Genomic DNA, 20,911 nt, shown 5'->3' with positions numbered 1-20,911 from the left:
AGAGCAAGGAGAGGAGAAGAGGCCAGCAGAAAATGGAGGAACGTGGGAGGTAGGGGGCATGTAGAGGAAGGTATAAGGTAGTAGACAGACACAGTGAGAGAGAGACAGTGAGGGCCGATATCGGCAGTTCCCATGAGACAAAGGCAAATAAGAAGAGAGACCGTTGAGATAAAGCCAGTCAGAAAAGAAAAACGGACAGCAAAGGTGACAGGCTTGCGGTGGTCGGGGGCTAACTAAATATACATAAACGGAATGCATGAAGGAAAGGCCACAGACAGGGATGGCGCATGCAAACCTAGAGTGAAAGAAAACCTGGCAAGCGGGGGTGGGAGGGACAAACGGGGAGGCGAGCCACGACAGTCACAGAAAGGGCAGGGACAGACCGGAGGAGAGGCACGAGGGATGCCCTGAAGCGGGTGTGGGGGTCAGATAGGGTGAGAGATTGAGCCAGCAGGGAAGAGAAGAATGGGAAGGGCATGCTTGTGAGAGGGTGAACACTGACAGGCATAGATACGATAGACAGGTATGGAGAGAAGTACGCATAAAGAGTGAGAGAGAGTGTGAGGGAGGGAGGAAGGGTTTGGAGCGAGGTATGTAGTCATACAAGAGCAAAAAGAGACAGGCTTAAAGTTAAAGAGAGGCACACACACAGGCTGACGGTGAGGGGTTTACAGACCGGCAGAGCGCGAACAGGCAAAGAACAGACCGAACAGAGGGAAAAAGATACAGGCAGGAGATGGGATGACTGGGCAGCGTGCACGTCTGAGTGTAGGCATGCTGGAGAGGAAGGGGAGGATGATGAGCGAGAAAAAACAGAGCCAGGACATTACAGAAAGATCAAGTTCATGGGGTGGAAGGGGCGCAATGAAGAATCCGTGCGCAAGGAGGGAGGCAAGATGCGGCAGTAATCATATTCAACAGCGGGGTAAGTTATGTGCAGCCAAAATCACAAACAACAGTGAGACGCAGTAAAAAGATTCAGGCCCGAGCATGGGGAAAAAGAAGGCAATATGCAGCAGTAATTACATTCAAAGAGACGGTGTACAATGAATCAATACAAATGTGTGATGACAAGAAATAAAGTTATTTTCAGAAAAAGAACATGTTTAAAGCGAATGGCGGACGTAGCATAACACAAGTTTGAACGAACATAGTCATATATTTACAGTTTGTAGTTTTCGTGAGAGTACACATCTCAAGTGAATCGCTGTAGGGAGGGGGGAGGAGAAATGCAGGGGAGGAGAAATGCGAGTCACGCTAGAGGGAGCAGAGCGGGAGGGGGGTGGGGAGCAGAGCCTTTGAAGAGCGGAAAAGCAGATTGCCTTCAAGGCAAGTGTGAAGCAGTGGGCGGGGAAGCACAGGAGCAAATGGTAAGGTCGGGTCTGATGCAATTATGGCAAGCGCGCTGGGGAAGCCTGTGGGAGGGAGGCTGATGCCTTTCATGTGGGGAAATGCGCGTGCTTGTGGTCATGTGATTCTCGTGAACTGTTGGAAATCCGCTTTTTGAGAGCCTTTTGAGAGCCTTGGGTTTAAGTCTTGGTTTAGCGGTGGTTTAGCGGCATTAGACTCGCATATTCATTCCTGTGGAATGGAATAGGCGAGACCTAAAAAAGGGGGTTTCTTTTTGTCAGGGTGTTTGTTGTCTGTTGTTCGTGTCCGACTCCGAGCAGGTCCAGCTGAAATGTTCCGAGCCAGCAGCAGACAGGATACGTGACACGTGTGCTCCCTTTGGTGGAGCTAAGCTTCTTGACTCTTGGGGGCTGTAACTGGGGCGAAGGATGGAGTCAGCACAGCAGAGCTGCTTAAAATATATTTTTCAGCACAAGCCCCAACAGGGCTTTCTAATTTTTGTTTTTTTACACTGAGTCCTTTTGTTTTGTTTTCTTTTAAGGTGTTACTTGCCACTGGCACTAAGTTGCCACTACATAGCTCCTGTTGGTAAGGCTAACGTGTAAATTTCTAGGAGCCCTTGGTGCATTCTCTTGACTCTGGCTCAGTTCGTGACCTATGTTTTATTAAATTGTCCGGATTTCAGTCCGGATTTCACAAGAAAGATGTTTGCGCTGTTAAAATGCGCACTTGTGTGTTCACTGCTAGTGTCTTTTTCAAGACGCCTCCTGCTGGGACCTGCACTTTGCTGTGTGAGGAAACAGAAATGGCCCCAGCAATCAGTTCCGCTTGGCTAGCGAGTTGGTACTTGGCAGCCATATGCCAAACAACACTCTCCCTGGCGCGCGTAAACAGACACACACAAATAGGGGTGTGGCGTGGCTTGTTGACAACAAGAGGTAGGGACGGTAGGGACATGGCTGGTCTTGCAGTTAGTTGACGTTTCCTGTATATGGCTAACATGGGCGCCAGAGAGCAGCCCATCCAACCACCCTCACTTGAATAAGGTATATTTACCAGTGACCACTGTGTTCATGGCATAGGGTGGGTGGGTTAAGTCTCACTGGACCTTGTCCTACAGCAAGTTTTGTGATGTGATCGCCGCTGACAGACAGATCACTGCTGCAGACAATTGGCTCCTCTCAAAGGCATTATCCCTGTGCCCCCCCCCCCCCCCCCACCCCGTCCCTTCCTACCACTGCTCCGAGCACCGTTGATCTGCACCGGACATCCATGGCTCCCTGCTCCCACCTGAATGGACCATCTCAGCGCCAACTGGGGTTGCTACAAATGCGGTCAGTGCAAAAGGCTCTCACTGCTCCCCACAGTTCATGGCCATCCAACCACTCCATTATAATTGTTCCTTATATGTGTGTCCACAAGTGTATGTGCACCTGTTGGTGTGTACATGTGTGGTTGCATATGTGTGCAAGTAAAGTATGTAATGCTGATTCCCCTGTGGTACCAGTTCAATGTGTGCTAGGCAAGTCTGCACACGTTATATCAGATTGTATGTGTGTGTGTGTGTTTTTGTTGCATTTTTCGCCCATCATTGCATTGTGCATTTACATTGTGTCCCCATGAACCCTTTGTGCCCTTGCACAGTGTGCACCCCATCGTACCTGAACTTTCCCACTTGCATCCTATTTTCTTCCTTTCTTCCCTGAGACCTCTTCACACTGTACAACAATTTTTTATTTTATTTAGTTGTTTAACAATGTTATATGGTGCCCCAGCAACTTTGGTTATATTCAACAGCGAGCAGTGTGCATAAGTGCCTTTATGTAATAAGTCTATAAAAAAAGTTAGTGCAGTTGTACAGTGGAGTATTATCAGGTTTAAGGGAAGGCATGCCTATGCAAGTGCCTGTCAGACAAGCTTACAGTTATTCCGAAGAGCATGGGAGTGGGAGCAGTTCCTAAATCTGCTTTGGGTGTGTGTGTTCCAGAGGAATGTAGTGACACCTTCAGTGCTTGGGAAGTCTTTAATTTAAACATTTCATCTTTGTGTCCTGCACCTTTGTATCCTGCACCTACTTTCCCATGTCCCCTACACTTCGCTCTTTGATTGTACTAGTGGTTTTAGATTTTGAACTAAGAAGAGCTACCCTTGCTAGATTTGTTAAAGCTCAACAGCGGTACAGCATGGACAACAGCAGTGCAAGTTTCCCTAATAGAAATAAAAGCTACAGGAGAGGCAGAAAGTCTGAATACCCAGTCACCCCCAAAGAACATGTACCTATAACGTGCAACAGAGCGTCTTATCTGTTGGAAATTAGGACTGACTTCTGCTACCTTTGTGCTACATGATTTGTGTATTATTCAAGCGTGTGAACATCTGTTCATTGGACAAAAAACAAACCCATTTACATTGGCAATTCTTGTTCTTGAATTGCGTTTTTTTGTTCTTCAGACCGTATGTGGGCTGGTCTCACTTTTACTTTGTTCTCTTTGATTCACTACTCGTGTCTATTTTTGGTGCTCTCTGTAAGAATGTCAAGGGGTACATATGACTGGGTGGGTAACCTGGTGCTCTTTAAGGTCATCATCTACTATTTACTGTTTATTTGAAAGTTGATACAATTGAATATGTAATGAAAAATGTGCTGTAAAATTCACCATTTTGATCTGTTGTTTTCCACAATTTTCTTGGTGGGAAACCCCCCTAGTAGCGGTCAGGCAAGCTGGCTGCACTGGCTCGCTACACGTCGAACGGGGGCTGGTCTGGCAACATTTGCCAGGGCTGCTTTCAGTTCCCAGTCCGTACCTGAACAACTTCCCAAAGTTTCATGGCGGTCGGATGAATGGTGTAGTAATGCATAAAGGACAAACAGACAGACAGACAGACATACATTTGTTTTTATATATATAGATAGTATTTGCTTTTGGATTCAGAATTCATTTAATTATTTGTGTTGTCATTGCAACAATTTCTAAACAATGTTTTAAAAAGATAATTAAATAGGCTTTTCAGTTTGTTAGTTTTTTAAATGTTTCCAGTTCCCTAGGCAGACATCTTAAAACGAAAATGCAAGCCATTGCTGGTGTTAATGCTCCCAGGTTTGAAAAGCATGTGTGTAGGAGTGTTTGTTTTGTGTTCCAATTGCAGGGTTTCAAGCACACTTACTGATGATATTTTAGAGAGAAGGGAGTGGAGATTTCTTTATGGGAAATAATTTGCATGAAAATCAATTTCCAGGCCAGTGGCGTAACAAAAGCCCCCGAGTTCTGGGGCGCCCCCTCTGCTACTGGCAGCCCCCTGGCCTGGGAGCTACAGTCATCGTCCAGAGTGTGGGGGCCCCTGCGTTTACTTTGCAGGAGGGCCCCCTCAAGTTTCATTACACCACTGTGCCAGGCTGAAGGTGAATTTCCCTCTCGAATTTATGCACACTTTAGTTGATTTTGGAGGGGTAGGACAGTAAGTGAGAGGTGGGTTTTCCCCTGGAGGAACATTTTTCTTCCTTGTAGGAATTTAAAAAAGAAACGTAAAAGGTTCAAATTGTTTCAGAATTCCACATGTGAAAATGTACGTATTACGTTGGTGTAAGTAGTATATATTGCAGATTTTCAAGACTACATCAGTAGGTATTGTGAGTTCTTTTAAAGTTGGAAACTTGCTCTAAAACTAGATTATTCTTATAGGAGCACATTTCCTGCTTTCCCTCAGAAGGTTTGTTAATCCTTTACTAGTTAGACATGCCCTGCCAGATCCTCCAGACATATCCGAACACAATATATACCAGTAGCATTGAGCAGCAATTTCGGTTTTGTCACAGGTCAGGCTTTTTTTCTTATAGCTAAGTGAGGCATTTTGATGATAAGCACATTTGGAAAGAATATTATACATGTTTCTTTTTGTTTCTAGAGTCAAGGCAGAGCTATGCTGTATACAGGTTTCTTATTTATGTAAATCCTTGTGACATTGCAGAATTGGATTCGACTCTTGGAAATTTAATATTGCATGAACCAAGGAAAGCAGTGCACATTTTTCAGTCAGTAAGTTGATCCATATTAATTTTTTTTCTTTCAGGTGACAGTTTGACTAATGGAAAAATATATCCTCTTTCACGTACTCTTCAGTAATGTACAAATTGCAGTGCTTGCCGACCCGACCTTCTCCCTTCTTACCCTCAAAGTTTTCAGTGATGTTACTTAATCTGTTGGAAAAACCTTTGACACTCTCCAGGAGTTGGGACAACTAATAGATACAAATACATTTGTTTTGCTAGTGTCCTATTTTCAGTGGCGTCACTAGGGTTGGTGTCACCAGGTGTGGGTAACTCATGGTGCATTGCTCACGCCACCCTCACGGGAGAAGCGCTCAAGCCTCTAGCCCACATTGTGCACAGAATGGCGAGGAAACCCCACCTTCGAAGGATTCAAACACTCAGTGAAGGTGCCTCTGGCAGCACCCCTCCCTCCTTTTCATGGAAGGGACCGCTCAAGAGGGTTCTTAAAAGACAAGGCTGGCGTGACTCGACCACCCAAAAATCCTCCCACCCAGAGGGTCACCAATGTCCGACACCCACGGGAGGAATCCAAGCACACACTACCTGGGAAATGGAATTAACACGACCCCCTTTTAACTCCACGCAGAAAAGTGAGCCCAAGGTTGCAGGGCTCAGCGGTCAGTGTGCCGCCCACCCCTGAAAGGAGCACATAACACCCTACGACACCTTCCCCCTGGATATCAGCTCTCCTCTCATCCCTTCGCGCGGACACAGCGACACCCCTAAAGGGTCTCTCTCCTCCCCGAGGATTGTTCACAGTTGAAAACTAGAGAGGATCTCCTACTCCAGATACCCAGGGAGTCTCATTTCCACCTTGCACAGAGATACTGTTAGTTTAACCGGCTCCCCCTCCCTTGTTACCTCGAGGGAGACTCTCTCATCGGCTCCCCCACAGAGGGCTGTCACCCTCCCTCCCAACAGCAGAGCAGACAGTCTTTGCAAGAGAGGGGGCGGGCACCAAGTCAGTATCAGATTGGACAAGCAAACACCTCGAACACAGCAGTCCAGCCCCTTGGGCGTCTGCCCGCCTACGGAGGAGGCGTAGACCCTCAGAACTGGGCCGTTTAATTATCAGGACGTGCTGCACTCATGGTACTTTTAACTGTAGAACTGTATTTAAAAGTGACAAACTCAGTTCTATTCAGCAGTACCGCTGACTCTTTTCTTTCAAATGCACATTGAAATACGGCTCCTTTTCACACAAAAAACACATTCTGTGCATTGAAGCCGTTTAAGCACTCCTCATGCCTGTATTGTCAGCAAATCGAGTGAAAGTTGATGTGAAAAGTCGGGAGATTGAGACCAATGCTACCGCGAACTGTATCAAAACTATTTGTCAATTGGAAATAAACCTTGGAACTTTAAAAGAAAGCAGTGTTCTTTGAAGCAGTTTATACGCTTCTGAAGGGGATGCATCAACCGACTCTGAGCACCCATCTACCGAAAACACCCGCCGCAAGGCTGCAGAGCTGTGTTACAACAAGATTGGTGTCACCCCGTGTGATGGTGTTACCCGGTGCGGTCCGCACCCCCCGCATCCCCCTAGTGACGCCACTGCCTATTTTCCTGATAATTTTATCTATTTGGTCTCAATAAAAGATTTAATACAGTCATAGAAAGAAAAGTCCATTGACTATGATTGTTGTTGATTGTATCTCTTTATTTTGTGCTTGATATTTGCTGGTTTCACTGCGTTACTACGTGCTCAGTACTCATTTCCAGCCAACACATGTTTCACCCCTTACAATGCCTATGCTGCCGGGGCTTTCTCATGGCTTTAAATTCTATGTTAAAATATGATTTCAATAAAAAAAAATTATAATTCTTTATACCACACCTCCAGTGACCCGGGAATTCCACACTTACGCTAATTTTATAGAAGGTTCTTGAAGGTGCAAAAAAGGGTAGGAGGTTCCCTTATTTACCTAAGTGTCTAAAAATAGTATACTCAAGGGGTTATAGAAGACTCGAGGAGCTGCTATCATAAGAATTTGTAGCGGATACTGCACTGGAGAATAGAAGTGGAGAGGCAAAGGGATATGCCATCAAGTGAAAAGGAAAATTCAGAAATTAAACATAGAGAAGATGAATAGTTAACTGTTAACCATGTGAAATTGCATTCATTTGTCATAGAAAGATGATTTTTTACCTCCTTGTGAAGTCCTATTGGTTCTGATAAGTCCTTGGTTGTTTAGTCAAAGAATAGCATCCTCTCTAATTTATTCCCACTGCAAAGACTGTCAAATGTGACAAATCAAGACGGAGGCTCCTCCGAAATTTCGAGCACAAATATGCACATTCCAAAAGAATAGTTGAGCAGTTCTGTGGTACTTGTTATAATCATGCGGGTGCAGTGCCACCTGTCAGTTTAGCAGCAACATATTACGCGCTGATCCTGGCACTCGGGGGGACAGGTAGGTGGCCATGGATAGAGTTCCTTGTCCTTTACCGCTGCAAATTGAAACTATTAAATCTAAACGAGTCATCCCATTTTACGGGATGCCCCGTTGAAGAGTATTATCGTCCCTGTTCACAAGGATTTGTGCAACGACACAGATACAAATGCATATATTCTCCCAATATTTATAAATTATAGAAAAAGTATGCATGCAGTATGTGGTCTCCTTCTCTGGAGACAGGGCCTACCATGCTTCCGTGTCAGGAAATCATCAGGTGAGGTAGCTCCGCTCCGGAGTTCCTCGTGCCCAGTTCCCACTTTAGCGTTGATCTCAGCGTTTTATTAGGGCACCATTTTTAGGAGGCTAGTGTGTTGGAGAAGTCCTTTCTCCATTTCCATATGTCCCGAGTCTTGGGCGCCCATTCTTTGACATATCAACCCCTGCCACCTTAAAGTGGCTTGTTAAACCTAAAGGAACCGCAGACACTGGTCAATTTATTGTGTTATTATCCCATAATCAGGATCTTCTAGAAGCAATGTCCAGTTAATATTGAAGAGTCTATCATCAACAATAAAGTGAATTTTAAAGTGCAGTTGATTGAAACTATAAAAGGGTGTATACGTAAAAGTATAAGTGTGTTGGAGTAGTCCTTTGTCCATATCCATATGTCTCGAGGCTTAGCTGTCCATTCCTTGTAGACCCGCCGCAATTGGGAGTGGCTTAATATACTTTAGCAATCTGCCAACATTGTACTTTTTTTTAGTTTTGCCCTCTAAACAGGGTCTTAATAATGCAATCTCCAATCAATATTATAAGTCTCATATCAGAAGTATATTATACTTTTTTAAGGTATTAATTTGTCACTATCTAAAGTTTGTTCTCACTTTTATTTTTTACCACGCTATTCGTTTGAAACAATAAAAGGATGCATAAAGAAATATATTTGAACTTATGGTCCGTTTTCGATGTGTGTTCAAAAGATAGGTGTTGGAAAGTTTCCATAGTATACTCTTAAAGGTCCATGTCCCAAAACTGATTATCCCTACGTTATTGGTTCAGTCATATCCTATATTTATACTAGGTAGTATTAAAACTGTGTGCCTAACTGGCTGTGCATTCCATGTGCATCCTTTGGAATAAAATAACTAATCTGCATATAGTCATACTTCTCATCTACGATACATATCATAATCATAGATAGTTTGGGTGACATTATTTAAAAACATTGCTATTGATCATTTGCTATATACACCTCATTGTGCAAATATCGATTGAAGATAAGGAAGAGTTTATCATAGAGAGATCAAAATTTGCTACGTTATACTACTCATAACTAGTAATACAGTTCAGCATCTTTATTCAGTCCATTGTTCACTGTATAATATTTCAGGATCAATCTGCTTTCTCTGTTCCGTAGATCTATTTCCAGGTCTCCCCCTCGTGTATTTTTGTTTAGTTTTTCAATTCCGTAAAATGAGAACCATTGAGATAGATTAATGATACATTCACCTTCATCAAGGGTTTAAGATCGGATTTCAATCTAGAATTGCCGAGAAAACGTGTGGATGATGTTTTTCAAAGTGATCAATGACAGGCAATTTTGTGTCCGACTTCTGTATATAATTCGATAATGTTCCTGCATCCAGTTTTTCAAAGATCCAATCATGCTGCCTATGTAATTCTTTCCACAAGGGCAAACAATGTTGTAAATTACATATGAGCTAGTCCAGATCGACCTCCCGCGCTGCCCGCCGTGTGTTGGAGGCTTGCCCTTGCTCCCCTCTTGGTCAGGGCTACTTACTCTGTGGGCCTCCGCTGGTGGGCAGGCACGGTGCATCTGGCCCTCCTCGGCCCTGAGACACTCGAATGGCTGATGGGCGCCCCGTCCCGGGCGACCTGTGGCGCTGCTGATCACCCGAGGCGCTGCTGCTGTGACCCGTGATAACTGCTTACCCAGACTGCAGGGGGCTGCGCCGCGGCGGTGTGAGGGGGAGTCGGCCATCACATCGGGTGGCGGGCCGTGCCGCGCTGCCATCCCCCCCCATGCCTGCCTATGTGGAGGTTGTTGGTGTGGATCTGGACTGGTGAGATTGCCGGTGCGGCCCGGAGGGCGGTCACAGTGTCTGAGAGCTGGGCGCTGGTGCGGACATTCTCTTGCTTTGATGTGGTGCTTGCTCCTCTGCTTTGGACGGTGGTGGACGCCCGGGGCCCACGATTTGCCCTCTGCGGCCTGCCTGATCCCTTGCCTTCCCCGGGCGGCTACTGGTGACCTGCTCCTTGGAACCGGAGGCCCCTACGTGGACTGAGTTAAATCCTGCGCGCCCCACCCCGCTCCAGTGTGAGACCTTCGCTGTGTACCCTCTTGACTGCTGCTGTTTCCCGCGCCCTCCACCATCTTGGAGATGCAGTGCCGGGGGTGTGAGGTGCTGCTTGCTCCGTTGGGTACGCGGGGTAGCTGGCCTGTGACTGTCTTACAAATCCTGGGGGCGGGCTGCTGAAACCTCTGCGCAGTGTAGCCCTCCCGTTGCCTGCATTGATACCGAAGCTGCGGGGTGCACCGACTTCCATGGCCCTGGGGGCTTTCCGACGAGCCCCGGGTTTGCTGCTGTTAGGGCCTGCATCTCCCCGCTGTCTACGGGCCAGGTGCTGCGCTGTGGTTTTGTGTGGGGGCGCACCGGCCATCGTGTCGGCTGGCCAATGCACCTGCCCACCCCTTTCACCTCCTGGACACCTGAGATCTTGCTGCTAGGGCCTGCTGGAGGGGCCCGTAGGCCGTGCCTGGTGAGTTGCTGCTGTCCGACGTTGGGCTCCCTGGGAGTGACCTCCTCCCTTCAACATCGAGGTGTAGGAGAGAGATTGGCCACTACGTCGGGTGGCAGGGGCTGAGGCCGAGACGCTGGTCGGTCCCCCCTTCTCCCCCCTCCGGCCCCCTCAAACCGATCCTCCAGGGCCATGGGTAGACCCTGCACCACCCAGACTCCCATTCTCCCCACCCAAACAAGGATGGACCAATTTACTAAGTCGGATCGGGACTCGGGGGGGGGGGGCGCATCCTCCGGCTGTTCTTGGGACCTCCCAGGGAAATCTCTCCACCATCCTACAGGCCATAAGTGCGTTGCAGGCCTCGGTGGAAAGCAGGATCGGAGCAGTAAGGGTGGACGAGGCCTTAATTCGACAGGACCTCCGTAATGCCACAGCGCGTATCGCGGAGACGGAGTCCCATATCTCCACGGTTGAGAACGACGTGGGCACTTTCGAATCCCAGGTGGCCCGCCTTCAGACACGGACCGCGTAGCTGCACCGTAGGGCCGAAGATGCCGAAAATAGGGCACGAAGGAACAACCTGCGCCTCCTGGGTTTTTCGGAGAGAGTGGAGAAAGGTCATACCGATACCTTCACTGAGGACTGGGTCCGCTCCTGGATGCCCGCAGAGAAACTCTCCATCTGGTTTGCGGTGGTGCGGGCTCACTCTTGCTCCCAAACCCCCTCCCGGAGCCCCCGCCCGCCCCATCATCGTTCGAATCTTCAACTTCCGGGACAGGGATGCAATACTGGGGGCGGCCAGGGAACTGGGCCTGTTACACTTCCAGAACTCCAAAATCATGGTCTTTCCGGATTACTCCAGAGAGGTGCAGTCCCAGTGTCTGTCCTAAGACGAGGTCAAGCAAAAACTCAGGGATCTGGGTCTCCGCTATGGTCTCCTCTTCCCGGCCCGACTCAAGGTGCTCTTCCAGGACAAGACATTCTTCTTTGACACCCCTCAAGTGACATGGACCTGGCTTACGGAGGAGCGACCTCTTCTGCCTGGTGCGGCCCCCTCCCCTGCCCGAAGATCATTGAAGCAGCCTAGCCAGGATGCGCCCAAGGCCCATAGGCGCCGAACCAGATCTCGAAGACGGGGCAACCGCAGAGGGGGAAGTTCCCATTCACCGGAGGCGCAGTCCAGGCGCTCCCCAACTCCGACCTCGAACCAGAAAGCCTCCTCCCCTACCGTGCCTCTTCCTTGATCGATATGGGTAGCATCTCCGGGCCGGATGTCTCTCGGCGAAGGGCCATGTCAGACTCGGACCTGTCTGGGAGCTCCGTGGCTCCGGTGGGGAGGAGGGGGTGTGACTAGCCCTGCAGACTATGTGCCTCGCAATTTACCCTTCAAGACTTGCTGCAACAGGACTGCTCCTGGCCCCCTGAGCCGCGACCTACCTGGCTACATTGGGTGGGCCAGCCGGGGTTTGTCTTTCCATTGCAGTCCCGAGACTGACTCATCCTATTAATCTTGCGTTCACCACTTTTTTGTTTTTCAGCTGTGGGAATTTATCTGTATAAATGGAGGGGGGTCCAATTCAGCCACACCCTTGATTGATTGTTTGTTGCTAACTGTAGAAGAGTAGGGTCTGCTTTCCTATGGTCACCTCATTTTTTTTGCTTTTTGCTTCACTGGTTTTCGACTTAATGTGGTTGTGGGCCTGCTAATCAGACCCACAGCCCTGCTGTTCTCTCTCTAAATTTTACACCATGTACTTTAGGTACATCACCAATTGGGATTTGGGTCACTCTTATGAGTCCCTGTACAGTGTACTATAGGTACCCAGGGCATAGGTGCACCCAAGGCCTACCAGGGGCTGCAGCATATCTTTTGCCACCCCTGGCTGGCCATCCAAACTGACACAACTGGCTGATCACTCAGCTGGGGCAAGGTTGTGTAATAACCCCTTGCTTAGATATAGTATTCCTATGTCTAACCTTATATCTAGACACATATACACCTATAAGTCACTCCTATGGCAGGCCTTAACAGTCCTGAAGGCAGAGTGCTTGGTTTTATGTGAGATGGTGCTCTAGCATGAGCTGAGCCTGTCTGCAGCTTTCGGAACCATGTCCTTATAGCTGTTCTAGGATAATGCCATACCATATACTCTTAAGTGCATTATGAACCTCGCGGTTAAATGCTATCTTTGGTTTGGCTTTATCAAAACATGTCGTGTAAGGTGTCATACGCTTTGGAATACTACCCCCTCACCAGTTCTGGTGACGGGGGTAGCATTCCACCCGTCTAGAGGGAGAAGACATGTTACTTACATTAATCCCGGTTTAAGTTAATCAGAGCCTCAGCATCACAAAATGGATGCTGCTGCCACAGACACAAGTCTGACCTCCTGCTGCTGGGAGTCCTTCCAGCGAGGGAGGCTTGGACAAGAGGTTTCCTGTCACAGGGAGGTGCTAGCACCACCCCAGACAGGCTATAGTGTATTGGGGCAGGGAGGCCTGAATGAAATGAGACACTGCCTGGGGCACACAAGGTGTCCCATGCATAGTCCAGTTCAAACCGGTGCTGGGGCACTCCAGCCCCAGCTCTGGCGCAAAACTGGACAAAGAGAAAGGGGTGTAACCACCCCCTTCCTGGGTCCCACCCATAGGAGGGACCTAGCAGGTAATCCATCCCCTAGATTTGGTACATAGGTAGGAGCTGAGTCCCAAGGCTTTAGATTTATCCTGACTGAAACTCTGATACGAAACTCTGGACCTTCGACATCCTACTCGACGTGGAAGACTGAAGAATCTCCCTTGTGGTCCAGGAGGGACCACCCTGCACAAGCAGGCACCATCAAGCGATCAACGGTTTGCTTTGTCGACGCTCCTGCCGGAGCCCGAGCACAGAGCCTGAAAAGACCCGGACTTCCAGACTTCCTTCAGCCCGATCCACAGCCACAGCAAAGCTGAAACCCGTGGAGGCGACGAGAGACGTGGGACCAGCCATTTGGAAAGCCACTGGCTAGTGACCCAGACTCTGTCCCCTCTGCTTTCAGGTACTCCTCATCCTTGATCCGCCCGTGGATACAACCGGACTCTTCTCTCCTGGTCGCCTGCAGCATCTTTTCTCCAAGGCTCCGTAGGAATCCACGACGAAACCCAACACACTTTGGGACCTATGCACCCGCTTCCTGTGGGTGAGGTAACGTGAGTACTTCGGTGCTCCAGTGAAGATTGACTATCCTAGTGTCCTAGTTTCAAGTGGTTCGTTCCTAGTTGAGTCGGAAGACTCCTTAATCTTTAACTTTCTAACTTTACGCCCCCATTGACTTCTATGGGTGCACGCGTGTGCCTTTAGACTCTGCACACGCATCCCGTCGGCCTCCTGCTTCCTAACTACTGTTAGTCCAGTGTAGCCCCAGCGATTCCCAAGGCCCTAGGCCTTCCAACTATTCGTGACGTGGTTCTTATACCACTATTTTAGTATATGTTTTAGCGGGGCACCGGGGCCTATCCATATTTGTGCAACTTATTGTATGTTATATTGAGTTACTTGTTATGCGCTTGTACCTCTGCCCTCATAAAGAGTTCAGAAGATTGATTTAGAAATAAATACATATATTTTTAATATATAACCTGTGTGGTGTCCTTTCATTTGGTATTAAAGGGATTGCATATGGTAAAACAGCTGGCTTCACATGCCCTCTTGAATTTAGCCACTAGGATAGTCGGTCTATAAGGTTGACTTTACAACCATCACCATAAGGGTTGTTTGGACTGATACAGGGTGCCCACTAGAATAGTGGACATCACATATCAGGCCAACTTCTCACATTGGTGTGCAGCGGTTGCGATTTGAGCTTGCTGTTGTTTTACCAATTGTAATCTTTGGGATATCATTTGAAAGATCACATTAGGTACCATAGGTACATATAACAAGACTTAGAATAAATAAGTTCTACTGAACTTAGTTGTTGTAGACCAAAGGGCCTAGCACACCCTGACTACAACTCCTAGAGAGGTTCTAGTGGAAAACACATAGTGTAGGTAGGTGCACACACCACACCTCAATAGAATCATGTCTACCACAGGTGAGCCAAGTATGACTCTTCCTGTGGGGAGTGACCCTCCCAGGGCACCCTCTAGATATGAAACTCTCAACTTCCAAGAGATGAGACACTTGTGTACCTCAAGGAGATTGAAACAGGGTTCCAACCCTACCATTTCCCACCTAATAGAGCTCTTAGAGAGGGCTGATGCTGAGAAGGCCTCTAAACAAGGTCCCTCAGTTCATGCAGAAGAGGTCTTACCCTCTACAGATGATGCATCAGATCCCACTATCATAGGTGAAGAAGGAGATGAACCAGAGGAAGAATCTGAAGAAGTTTTCCAAGACAGCCAGGTCCAAGTTGGGAGACTTAGCTAGGCTAACCTAAGCCTACATGGGGCTGAGAATGGGCTAGCCCCACACAGACCTATTAGTAGACTTAACCAGGGGTATGAGAGGAGAAGGTCCCACTCAGGTGAGTCCCTCCACTCTAATGCCTCTAGGGGATCCAATACCCTTGCTCAGAGAAGGATGACCTCTCCTGAAAGGAGAGAACATCAGGCTAGGATGACGGAAGCTAATCTAAGGATTGAGAGGCAAGAACTAGAAGTTGCCCTTGCCAAAGAGAAGCTTGCCCTAGCTAGAGAGCAGAAGTTGGGTGGGTCACAACCCACTGGTGGCAGCAATATCCTTAAGGATAAAGACAGGTCCCATGAGAATACTAGGCACCTTAGTAAGATAGTGCCCCCCTACAAAGTTGGGGATGACATCCACAAATGGATAACTGCTTTGGAAAGGGCCTGCAAAGTCCAGCAGGTCCCCCAGAGTCAGTGGGCAGCTATCTTGTGGCTCCCCTTTGAAGAAAAAGGCAGAGATAAGCTCCTCACAGTTAGTGATGTGGATGCTAATAACTACCCTGTCCTGAAGAGTGCTTTAATTGATGTGTTTGGCCTAACCACTGAACAGTACAGGTTGATGTTCAGAGATACCCAGAAGACACAGACTCCGGACTGCACTGATTTGTTGATTGTGCCACTAAGGCTCTGGAAGGTTGGTTACTGGGAAGTAAAGTTAAGGACTATACAGGATTGTATAATTTGATCATGAGAGAGAGCAAATCTTTAATAATTGTCAGAACCAGTTGTTGCACCAACACCTGATTGACTCAGATCTGACCTCTCCCCAAGAATTGGGAAAGAAGGCAGACAAATGGGTCAGAACCAGGGTTAAGCAGAAGCCCCAGAACCAAGGTGGTGATCAGAAAAAGGCAGACCAAAAAGGTGGGGATCAGAAACAAAAAGACCAGAAATCTTCATCGGGCCCCCAAAATTCTAATGAAGGGGATTCAAACTTCTAAGAAGAAGAAGAAAGAAGGTCCAAAGAAACCTTGGTGTAATTATTGTAAATCTACCTCTCACTGGTGTAGTGAGTGCACCAAGAAAGGTACAGCCCCTATCACTGCAGCCCCTACGGCAACTGCACCCCCTAGTACAGTCATCAGTGGTAGTTCCCAGCCCAAGGCTACAGTGGGGTTAACCATGGGTACTGAGGTGGATTCTGGCCTAGTCAGGATTCCAACTCAGGCTGTCCTGATCTGTGATGTGGACATGGCTATGTCCACTACTGTGAGTCCCAATACTTAGGGCAAGTACAGACAGACACCTTTGATTAATGATAAATTGGCTCAGGCCTACAGGGACACATGTGTCAGTGTCACTATGGTGACAACTAACTTTGTGGACCCTGGACAGATTGTACTGGGTGATAATTACCTGGTGACCAATGCTAGCAACGTCACTACTACACATAGTGTGGCAGTTGTTAATTTCTCCTGGGGAGGGGTAACTGGCCTCAAAAGAGTTGTGGTAAGTGCAGACCTCCCAGTTGAATGTCTTTTGGGCAATGATCTTGAAAACTCAGTATGGTCAGAAGTGGAGTATAGGACTCATGCAGAGATGTTAGGCATATCAGCTCATGTCCTTGCTGTGACCAGGTCACAGGCCAAAAAGTGCCAAACTGAACAGGCCTTGGATCCTGAAACTATGGACCAAGTGCCATCCAAGAGAAAGAGCAGTAGGGTTAAGGCAGTGCCTCCCCCCCTGACCTCAAGTGAGGATCAGCCTTCTCAGGAAGCTGATTCTGAGACTCCTGACTGTCCTGGAAGAGCTTGAACCTGAACAGGTTGAGTTTCTTGGGACAGAGGCAGGCTCAGTTAGACTGCCCCCTCTTGACCCCCTCAGACAGCAAGCTGCTTCTGAGGCTACTGGGAATGCTACAGGTACCCATAAAGTTTACTAGGATGAAGGACTCCTTTATTCTGAGGGTAGAGACCCCAAGCCTGGTGCTTCCAGGAGGTTAGTCATATCTCAGACCTTCAGGGGTTTCCTTCTTACCTTAGCCCATGATATTCCCTTAGCAGAACATCTAGGCCAGAACAAGACTTGGGACAGGCTTGTCCCTCACTTTCACTGGCCCCATATGTCAGAAGATACTAAGGAGTTTTGTCGCTCCTGTGTGACCTGCCAAGCCAGTGGCAAATCAGGTGGCTCAACAAAGGCCCCCCTCATACCACTATCTGTGGTGGGGGTACCCTCTGAAAGAGTTGGGATTGACATTGTTGGACCAATGGATCCCCAAACAGCCTCTGGGCACAGATTTATACTGGTGGTAGTGGATCATGCCACCAGGTATCCAGAAGCTATTCCCCTATGGACCACAACAGCACCTGTTGTGGCAAGAGCCCTCCTGCGAGTTTTCTCAAGAGTGGGCTTTCCAAAGGAGGTTGTCTCAGACTGAGGTGCAAACTTCATGTCTGGGTACTTGACTGCTATGTGGAAGGAGTGTGATGTTAATTATAAATTCACTACACCCCACCATCCACAGTGCAATGGGCTTGTTGAAAGATTCAACAAGACCCTCAAGGGTATGATCAAGGGTTTACCTGAAAAGCTTAGGCGAAGATGGGACATCCTTCTACCCTGCCTTCTGTTTGCTTACAGAGAGGTCCCACAAAAGGGGGTTGACTACAGCCCTTTTGAGCTTTTGTTTGGGCATCCTGTAAGGGGACCCCTATGTCTGGTGAAGGAAGGATGGGAGTTACCTCTCAAAAAGCCTAAACAAGAAATAGTGGACTATGTACTTGGTCTCTGCTCCAGGATGGCTGAGTATATGACGACGGCTTCTAAAAACCTTGAGGCTAGCCAAGAACTTCAAAAAGCTTGGCATGACCAAAAGGCTGTGCTGACTGAGTACAAGCCAGGACAGAAGGTATGGGTGTTAGAGCCAGTGGCCCCAGCAGCACTCCAGGACAAATGGTCTGGACCCCACACCATTGTTGAGAAAAAGGGAGAGGTCACCTACTTGGTGGACCTTGGAACCCCTAGGAGCCCCCACAGGGTGCTTCATGTCAACAGACTCAAAGCATATGTTGACAGGGCAGACATGGGCTTGCTCATGGCTACAGACGAGGGACAGGAGGAAAAGAGTGACCCTCTCCCAGACCTGTTGACTCAGAACCCTGATGATGGTTCAGTTGATGGTGTGGACTTAGCTGGCAGCCTCACTGATCAGCAGCAACAGGACTGCAGACAAGTTCTACAGGCCTTTAGACATATGTTTTCATTGACACCTAGTCAGACTAACTGGTGCACCCATGAGGTGGACACTGGTGACAGTCTGCCTGTGAAGAGTAAGATCTACAGGCAACCTGACCATGTCAGGGACTGTATAAAGACTGAGGTACAGAAAATGCTTGAGTTGGGAGTAATTGGGCCATCAGAGAGCCCCTGGGCCAGCCTAGTAGTCCTTGTACCAAAACCTCACACCCAAGATGGTAAGAGAGAGATGAGGTTCTGTGTGGACTAGAGAGGTCTCAATTTTGTCACTAGGACAGATGCTCACCCAATTCCAAGAGCAGATGAGCTCATTTATAGATTGGCTTCTGCCAAGTTTCTGAGCACATTTGATTTGACAGCTGGCTATTGGCAAATCAGGTTAGCTGAGGATGCCAAGGCCAAAACTGTTTTTCAACCCCAGGAGGTCATTATCAATTTGTGGTAATGCCCTTTGGCTTGAAGAATGCACCTGCCACTTTTCAAAGGTTGGTGAACCAAGTCCTCACTGGGTTGGATGACTTTTGTGCAGCTTATCTGGATGATATTGCTGTCTTCAGCTCCACCTGGGAGGATCACCTGATCCACCTGAAGAAGGTTTTAGAGGCCCTGCAGAAGGCAGGCCTAACTATCAAGGCCACAAAGTGCCAGATAGGGCAGAGTAAGGTTGTGTACCTGGGCCACCTTGTAGGTGGAGGTCAGGTTCAACCACTGGAGAGTAAGATCCAGACCATCAAGGACTGGGCTCCTCCAACTACCCAGATACAGGTCAGAGCTTTCTTGGGCCTGTCTGGTTACTACAGAAAGTTTGTTAAGAACTATGGGTCCATTGTAACACCACTTAATGACTTGACTTCTAAGAAGATGCCAAAAAAGGTTCAGTGGACAGTTAGCTGTCAAAGGGCATTTGATGACCTGAAGAAGGCCATGTGCTCTGCACCTATCTTGAAGAGTCCTGACTACTCCAAAGAGTTTATTGTCCAAACAGATGCTTCTGAGTTGGGGGTGGGAGCTGTGCTTTCACAACTTAATGTAGATGGGCAAGACCAGCCCATTGCGTTTATTAGCAGAAGGCCGACCCCTAGAGAGAAACGTTGGTCAGCTATTGAGAGGGAGGCCTTTGCTGTGGTTTGGGCCCTGAAGAAGTTGAGACCATACTTGTTTGGCAGTCACTTCAAAATTCAGACAGACCATAAGCCCCTCTTGTGGCTAAATCAGATGAAGGGTGAAAATCCGAAACTGCTCAGGTGGTCCATTTCCCTACAGGGGATGGACTTTACAGTGGAGCACAGACCAGGGACTGACAATGGCAATGCAGATGGTCTCTCCAGGTACTTCCACTTAGAACATGAAGACACAACTGGTCAAGGTTAGTCTAATGTCCCTGCGTTTGGGGGGGGGGGTTATGTAGGGGAGTAGGGTCTGCTTTCCTATGGTCACCCCAGTTTTTTTGATTCTTGCTTCACTGTTTTTCAACTTAATGTGGCTGTGGGCCTGCTAATCAGACCCACAGCCCTGCTGTTCTCTCTCTAAATTTCACAACATGTACTTTAGGTACATCACCAATTGGGTTTTGGGTCACTCTTATGAGTCCCTGTACAGTGTACTATAAGTACCCAGGGCATAGGTGCACCCATGGCCTACCAGGGGCTGCAGCATATCTTTTGCCATCCCTGGCTGGCCATCCAAACTGACACAACTGGTTGATCACTCAGCTGGGGCAAGGTCGTGTAATCACCCCTTGCTTAGATATAGTATTTCTATGTCTAACCTTATATCTAGACACATATACACCTATAAGGCACTCCTATGGCAGGCCTTTACAATCCTGAAGGCAGAGTGGTTGGTTTTATGTGAGATGGTGCTCTAGCATGAGCTGAGCCTGTCTGCAGCTTTCGGAACCATGTCCTTATAGCTGTTCTAGGATAATGCCATACCATATACTCTTAAGTGCATTATGAACCTCACGGTTAAATGCTATCTTTGGTTTGGCTTTATCAAAACATGTCGTGTAAGGTGTCATACGCTTTGAAATACCACCCCCTCGCCAGTTCTGGCGGCGGGGGTAGCATTCCACCCGTCTAGAGGGAGAATACATGTTACTTCCATTCATCCCGGTTAAAGTTAACCGGAGCCTCAGCATCACAAAGTGGATGCTGCTGCCACAGACACAAGTCTGACCTCCTGCTGCTGGGAGTCCTTCCAGCGAGGGAGGCTTGGACAATAGGTTTCCTGTCACAGGGAGGTGCTAGCACCACCCCAGACATGCTATAGTGTATTGGGGCAGGGAGGGCTGAATGAAATGAGACACTGCCTGGGGCACACAAGGTGTTTCCATGCATAGTCCAGTTCAAACCGGTGCTGGGAGCACTCCAGCCCTAGCTCTTGCGCGAAACTGGACAAAGAGAAAGGGGTGTAACCACCCCTTTCCTGGGTCCCACCCATAGGAGGGACCTAGCATGTAATCCAGCCCCTAGATTTGGTATATAGGTAGGAGCTGAGTCCCAAGACTTAAGATTTATCCTGACTGAAACTCTGATACCAAACTCTGGACCTTCGACATCCTACTCGACGTAGAAGACTGAAGAATCTCCCTTGTGGTCAAGGAGTGACCACCCTGCACAAGCAGGCACCATCAAGCGATCAACGGTTTGCTTTGTCGACGCTCCTGTCGGAGCCTGAGCACAGAGCCTGACAAGACCCGGAC

General features: G+C 48.1%; 1 protein-coding gene across 2 annotated transcripts in view; it reads left to right on the top strand.

Moving 5' to 3' along the window:
* The window catches only part of MCMDC2 (minichromosome maintenance domain containing 2), a 1,264,730-nt gene that overhangs the window by 78,416 nt on the left and 1,165,403 nt on the right, over positions 1-20,911 (top strand). For both annotated transcript variants that reach the window (XM_078687209.1, XM_078687210.1), the window contains exon 2: positions 5,254-5,384. In XM_078687209.1, the coding sequence (XP_078543335.1) occupies positions 5,254-5,384 (131 nt within the window). The remainder of the gene's footprint in view (positions 1-5,253; positions 5,385-20,911) is intronic.

The sequence above is a fragment of the Lissotriton helveticus genome, chromosome 4_1, assembly GCF_964261635.1.
Source record: "Lissotriton helveticus chromosome 4_1, aLisHel1.1, whole genome shotgun sequence".
Classification (NCBI taxonomy): domain Eukaryota; kingdom Metazoa; phylum Chordata; class Amphibia; order Caudata; family Salamandridae; genus Lissotriton; species Lissotriton helveticus.
This window is presented reverse-complemented; position numbering and strand designations above follow the sequence as displayed.